Source organism: Opisthorchis viverrini, assembly GCF_000715545.1.
Source record: "Opisthorchis viverrini unplaced genomic scaffold opera_v5_56, whole genome shotgun sequence".
NCBI lineage: Eukaryota > Metazoa > Platyhelminthes > Trematoda > Opisthorchiida > Opisthorchiidae > Opisthorchis > Opisthorchis viverrini.
Genome location: NW_008751713.1, coordinates 60526 through 67951, shown reverse-complemented (window position 1 = coordinate 67951; position 7426 = coordinate 60526). Strand labels below are relative to the sequence as shown.

Here is a 7426-nt window from a genome sequence, read left to right as displayed (position 1 = left end):
TATAAAGGCCGTTTTCTGTCCTTTCATTAATTGGTAGATAAAAATCCCCCCTTGTTTTTTTTTAAATATCGCGCAGGCAACCGGAGCCAGTGCACCTGTCTGAAATTGTCAGTCTTTATTTAATACATTTGGGTCGCAGGTAATTCCGGTTCATAGTAAATAACGTTGTAACACTTCCGCACGTTACTGACCAACGGATTCCGAAAGAGAATTTAGCGAGCCGGGTTGCACACAGATAAAACGAAACTCGGATGTGTGCCCACGCCAACGGCACTGAGCGGATTGGGGATACAAACCAGCTGAAGGTCGTGACTACTTACAAGTAACCCAATAACGAAGTGTTTTGAAAGCGGTCACAGTGCGATCACTGCGGCTAAGCTAACGATGATATCACACGTCATTCCAGAGGATTTCATTTGACTAAATCCTACCAACTGTTCACGCAGGAAAGGCATTCACCTTTTGAGTGAACTGTGAATGTAACTGCAAGATGTGAAATTTCAGAGGCAAGAAGTGTGAAGACCGTCTGATAAACTTTGAAGACGCCCTGATTCGCAGTAATTTAATACAGAAAGTTGGTGATCAACACCAGATTATGCAGCGGGTCTGTCCAAATGAGTGCTCCTGTTCATCATCACTGGAAACATCAAAGATTAACATGTGTTTACTTATCGTGCTGGTAAAAAAAAGCCGAAGTCCAATGGAGTGGAATCTGATTACTTTGAACAAAACTCGGAAGTGACGGTCTAACAGGAAATGATCATGTCAGCCTCGTGGTCCTAGATATAATTTTTCCTCAAAATGTTCTACTTACTATGTTCTCAGTGTATGCTGTTGTGCCGCTAACCGATTTGTCCTCCCTGTTGTCGGTTTCCTCCTACGTGGTCCGAGCGAATGTCTGGAGGTGAAAACATCTGCTGGCACCCAATCTGCTCGCGTTTCTTTTATGTACGACCGATATCGCCAGTTGAAGCTTACAGCAAATTTCCTCTTCTAACTAGACTATCATGAACTTGTTTTGCGGCAGTTTTGATAAACAAAGAGCGGGAACTTTTAACGAAAATCTCTAAGAACCACGCCGCAACCATGCACTGGAATTATTAAACACGCTTGCTCATGGTAAATTCTAAAACGACTGGATCAACTATAGCAAGTTATCGGAACAGACAATACAACACTCAGCCAAACTAGCGACTTCTTCTCTACAGTGACCATGCGGCACTGCATAGTAATCGCACACACTGGCTTTACGTGCCTGCAAATTACAACCACCTGTTCGGTAAAACCGAATCCAATTGAATTGCGGACGTCACACACGAGAGATAGGATTACATGGGTGCCTCGAATACATCAATTTTCGACACTAATGCTTCGCCGCAGAACAACCATGATTTATTTGAAACCCTCGTTGCGGAGAATAAAAGTGGGCATTTAAGGGGACTTAAGTTAGCCGACTACAATCATTCCGAGGTACCTACACCTCCAGACACTCGTTCAGGCAATCTGGATTTGAAGTGATAACAAGGACCCCATTGACGTCGATTAGCAGTCGTAGTTTACAGCCCAGTAGGAATAACGCAGTCCCCATCCTGGAAGGCAAGTGGCACCGACAGCACACAGATTTTTCGTAATCTCATAGCCCCCATCCTGGAAGGCGAGTGGCACCAACAGTACACAGATTTTTCGTAATCTCATAGCTTCCGCCAGACCAAAAGTTGCCAACCTCTGCTTCCGCCACTTCGTATTGAGGACGGAAAACAGCATCCTTCCTGACAAACGACGGTTCGGCATGCGCAATACACGGTCTAACCAACGCAGCTTCCGATGCTGGATACACTGTTCGATGGACGTCTCCGCTACACAACCGAACACTCGCTTTCTGATTCCCTCGTAACGGATTCGTCAACACCAAGCTACATAAGCTGTGGTTCTGAGACAGCAGTTGTCGAACACCTGAAAGCGCCTCAGTCCCGCTACTCGAATAGGCTACGTCTCACAGCCATACAACAAAACATCCCGCACTGTAGCTTGATATCCACCCCTCGAAGTAAGCTGTGGTTCTGAGACAGCAGTTGTCGAACACCTGAAAGCGCCTCAGTCCCGCTACTCGAATAGGCTACGTCTCACAGCCATACAACAAAACATCCCGCACTGTAGCTTGATATCCACCCCCTCGAAGTTCAAAGATATGCTGCATAGCTTAGATAAACAAGATGTTCGTCAGCAGATATCTGAACATCAGGGGTTCAAAGATTTTCCAGCGTTCGTCTCATTAGCAATTCAACCACGCAACTAAACAGGAATTGGGAGAGTGGGCACCCGTGATGACAGCACTTTGTGCACAGCTTGATAGATGTTATGTCACCAACGGAAGTTATCTGGAAGCCTTTCACTCAAGGTGGTTGGCAGCGTCAGCTGACTGACATTAGAAGAGTTCTCGCAGCACATCCCACTACAAAACGAAAACACTAGTTCCCTGAGGCGTTTGTTCGGACGGGAGGACACTCAACCGAAAACGCAGAAAAGCACTCGAATTTCCGATGTAAACAAAAGTAAACTTCGGGTTGGGAGGCATATTGTGTAAGCAAGTCAGTACCCAGTTTAAAGTAAAATACAACAGCGATCAGCATTCCGTCTAGGTTCTATAATCCATTTCTGTGGTAGACTGACTGGTTTACGTGCGCAGAGCTCCGCAAGAGGAATATTTTTGAAATAATCAGTAAGATTACGAAACACCAACATACTAAGAGCAAGAGAGAGCTCGATATTTATGGCGTCACTGATTATTTGTTAAGTCATGCGAAAATGCATGCGGATCACAAAAAAGGGTGGACCTAACGTTTCTGCAACCTATTACACGGATTACGGATGCAGTAAAGCTCCATTTCACACGAAATGTGACTATGAGCAACACGCCACCAATTCGTAGTTCGTGCCTATTCTACGTAATTGAGTTTGTCCATTTCAGTTTTTAAGGGTGATAACAATATTACAGTGATCATAACCTGCAAGCATTAGTCTTTCATCAAGTCGCCCCTTATCACGCAACGGCAATTCGGATGACATGGATTTTGAACAATAGCTTGCGTACGGAGACACAATCGACCCACGTCTGTCAGTGTCTCGTTCCTAGATGGCAGTGGACAACCCAACTAACTAGCAGTATTACATTGCACTTCACAGTGAACAGCCGGCTGAGACAGTATATCGGAAATATTTACAGTTCTGGGCTACTTGGTCCAAAAAGAGTATCACAAATACATTCTGTGCCCGTGCATGGTTACCTAGGATCAGTAAGAAAACTATACTGCTACAGCCTGGTGAAAAAAAACTCAGGTAAGATGTCAACAATGAAGTTGAAAAGGACGGCCTGGCTCGACCACTGAATGTGTTGAACGCAATTAGGTCTGCCACAAACTGGTTAGCGTCCCAGCTATCAATTTATAGTGCTAGTTAGAAAAAGAAACTGTCAGTAAAGCTTAATATTCGTCAACAAAATCTTGTGTCACAGCTTATGATGACTTAAACTTAGCCTTTGATTGCACCTCCAACACAAGACGCCGTATCATCTGTCGCTCTACCTTGTAATTAATCGGGTGAGGCATTTTGGTGTTCAGAAGTTGTATCGCGCTGGTCATTGCCGTCTTCCTGTATGAGAACCCGGAGATGGGCCACTGGTTAGAGACATTTTCAGACATGGCCCAGTCACGCCCTCAGTGGCGTTCGTGCATCTAAGCTAGTGCCTTCAATGCATAGCTCCATTTCCAATTCCCCCACCTGACGGTTCACAGACAACCCCTTGTTTGCGCAACAATTTATCAGCTCCCGCCTCCAATGCGCACCTACCTACCCTAGCTCCCCGAATCATCGGTAAACGAAACTGTGGCAGCTACACCAACTGTACGAGTACGCGGTTCTTACAACCGATAATGATGAGGATTATCGGCGACCTCAAGCATGCAGATTGTATTGTCCTACTTAGTGAAAATACGAATTATCCAGTGGGAGTTGGATCAAGATAACTGTTATACGAGGTTCGTCGAGTTGGTAACCATCATAAATAAGACAAGACCCCTCTCGATATAAGCAGGTAGCAAAAGGTACTTTCCACAAGGACGAAAAGCGGAAGGATTGCTGCATTCAGATGTTCACGCTCGTTCAGTTTACCCAAGTGGACAAATTATCTTCGCAACTATGCTGCGTCATAGTCATGATGATCTTATGGAGGAAGGAAACTCAACTGCCTACTGCATTCCAACCCATTCAAACTGGAAACACTGTTCTGAAACATTATCACTTCACGTTAAAGACATACGGGAATCTCAACTACTTACCACTCGCGTCTGAGACACAGTCGAAAGGTGTCGGAAACATGACCAATTCGGTGGTTAAAACATGTGCTTTGTATTCCTGTGTCTAACGAGTTTACTTGATCGACAATGCTTTGATCATCTGTTACTTTATCCGAAAATTCGAAAGTGACCTCTGCAAACTCGCAATGCGTTTCTCACTTTACCAACATCTCGGGAAGCAACCGAAAACCTAGAGCTGTGGCATCAAGTCTGCTTGGCTGCAAGCAGTTCAGCCCCGTTGTGACAACAATGTACAGTTGATGAAGATCAGACCTGTGGCGGCCATTCGTAGGTAGCAACAGTATCGGATTTCCTATAAAAAGGACTCAAACCATCACAAGAGTCAATCGTAGTAGACCATACTACATTTAAGCCTGGTTGATTGTAATTATACAGAGTATGATTCAAGAAAACCAGATGGATCCGGTAACAATGTATCAAACTGGGTTTCTTAACACAATCAGCCAATCATGCGGAGTCTGGTGATAAAGTTCGCATTGATATTATTACTCAATGTATACAACTCGTTTTTAAACAGGATTTTACTTCATGCTGACTAATGCGGCAGTTGATATTGTCAAGCCGGGAGGGAATTGCATTGATAAGAACTATACATGTACAGTGGAAGAAGAAAGACTATCGTTTCCGAAGAGACTGCTTCCTTGCCTTCTCCGCCAAACGGGCAGCGTAACGCTCTCGACCGACAGCCTCTCTGAAATACCATTCGAGTCTGTCGGACTCGGGGATTACAAGTGTTTCGTTTTGACGTTCCTTGACCACCTCTTGAAACAGCGCTTCCAGTCGACGTTGAGCAACATCCAAATTAGAAGCTCCCTCGGAGTGAGGTTCATCCAGTATGGTTAGATCCTGAAGCATCTTATTTAATTGTGCCTCTTTGTTCTTGTAGAATGCTTTTTCTATGGCCACGAATTCCATTTTCAGCTTCGCCAGCTTAGTGAGACGCATCTGAAGAGAAAAAGCATTTCCCAGTTGATAGATATTGCTCTCTCAATAAAATATTAAAAAAAGGATGACTGAACATCCACTCGAAAATCCCTAATTGTGCGAAACAATCAGAGTGGCCTTGTGAGTAGAACTTTCGGGTTCGGGAAAACAATGAGAAAAACGAGAAATGCCAAGTTCGTTCATTTTGTCAACCACATGCTAAGCGACGGTGGACTGAGCGACTGCATGAACTTCGACCACAAAACAGGTGAGACATTCCCTCTACCGACCATCTCCCTGAAACAACCACCAACCCAAGACGGTCTTGTGGCTGTGCACGTTAATAGCATGTGGTATACTTTGCGTGCCTCCGCGATATAACCACTCATCCTATACGACCGAATTTGCTTGGTAGCTTCGAGGTCGTAGTGGAAAAGCGATCTGTATCACATTGTCTGGCAACTATGGGCCTCTCGAAAAAAGTTTCCAATTAAGGCTCATTGATCCATAATCGAACTAGCGGTTCGTGTGGTAAGCATTTCGGTCAGTTTCAGTGTTCTTGTGCAATAGGAAACTTGCGAGTGACAAACATTGAAAGATGATACATGGCAGTGCAAAAACTATAATCAATACTAAAAAGGGAGGTTCTAATGTTCAAACAGGGAAAAACCACGTATAGTACTCCCCTTAGGGCATGCTGACGTTTCGGGATACAAACAACTAGAGAGAACCATAGAATGAAAATATTCTGGAATAGGATCGTTGACTCCATTTCCCGAATACCATAAACAAGAACGGAGTGAAGAGATAGTCGGAAAAGCAGGGAAAATTTTCGGACAAATGAACAAATGAGGGAGAGCACATGTTATTGGAATACCCAGACTTACTTGGTAACATTCTGAACGAGTCGCTAATTTACGTTTTACAACGGGGTCAGTATCCGGGAGCTTGTATGGGTCTGGATGTTCATAACCAGTAATCTGAAGAGCCTCGGTAAGTCGCTTGAATTCGGCCATGTTTGTGGCGCGTAACAACCGTAGCTGGCGTTGACGTCTTCTGATCAAAGCTCGAATTGCGAACCGTAGACATAGGTTCTGAGAGAATCAGGAGGATTCAGGGATAGATGAGCGCAGATCCAACAATCATGAAAATTCCTCCATCGAAGTAACCCAAGAACATTGTGAAATAAGCTAACGACTGGGATAAACCACTGACACAAACAACAATCAACCATAAACGGGTAATGAACAGCATCGCGTGAGAAAAGTGCCTAATTGCCAGTCATTCAGATCACTTAACTAGAGCAGGTAAAAAACAATAAAACGAAACGAGTGGGCGGAAGACAGTTCGAACTATCTTATCACAAACACCCAAAGTGTCTGCATCACCAAACAATCTGGAGAGGAGCTACAGCCAACAGCAAGCAGTCAAAAAGCAATGTTGATTCATCTACCGATCAGCACTATTCGATGAAAACACTACTAACGGTGCATAAATTCGAAGCTGTTGTCCCATAAATAATGTCACACTGTGCCTTGTGCGTATGTATCTGTTTTTCTGAAATCAGACGATAGATGCCACCACACTTCGTCACCAGCTCATCCTAGTAGAGTAGCCAGGGTCAACCCACGTGTTTCAGCAGTTGCAATCAAATGAATAGGTATGAACCAACCAATTTACTTGTAGAAAATAAGCCGATCTGACTAACTGGTAAGAAAATCGATGCACCGTTAATTGGTGCGCCGGTAATGAGGCCATCACCGGCGATAAGTCGTACCCTTGTGTCAGCAGGAAAACTTTTGGAGAATAATACGGATCACATCCTTTAAGGCGGATGGAACACACATCTCGTGACCTTTTCCACTCCATTCTGTCAAGTCGTGCACCACTTACACTCGTGTTTATGCCACTTTGAACGCGATGTGTGTGAGGTCCGTACGTGGGTAGCTAGTGTCGACATTTTTGGTAATACGTGCTAAACATAAATGATCTGTGAAAAGCCCGTAGCTGTGGCATACGCGTGCAGTTGGTAACCGCGCACTGATGATGTTTCCTCGCTTGGTGACGAAACGTTTGCAAGCCAATTGCCAAGCTCGGCGAACAGATCAACAGCCACCTGATCAACAACC

General features: G+C 44.5%; 1 protein-coding gene across 1 annotated transcript in view; it reads right to left on the bottom strand.

Annotated features, from left to right (window-relative positions):
* Positions 1-4714: 4714 nt before the first annotated feature.
* T265_03784 (hypothetical protein) overlaps positions 4715-7426 on the bottom strand; it is a gene marked incomplete at both ends in the record, with an annotated part of 22472 nt that continues 19760 nt past the window's right edge. Inside the window, 2 exons of the mRNA XM_009168355.1 lie at positions 4715-5318; positions 6185-6391. Of these exons, the coding sequence (XP_009166619.1) occupies positions 4989-5318; positions 6185-6391 (537 nt within the window). The remainder of the gene's footprint in view (positions 5319-6184; positions 6392-7426) is intronic.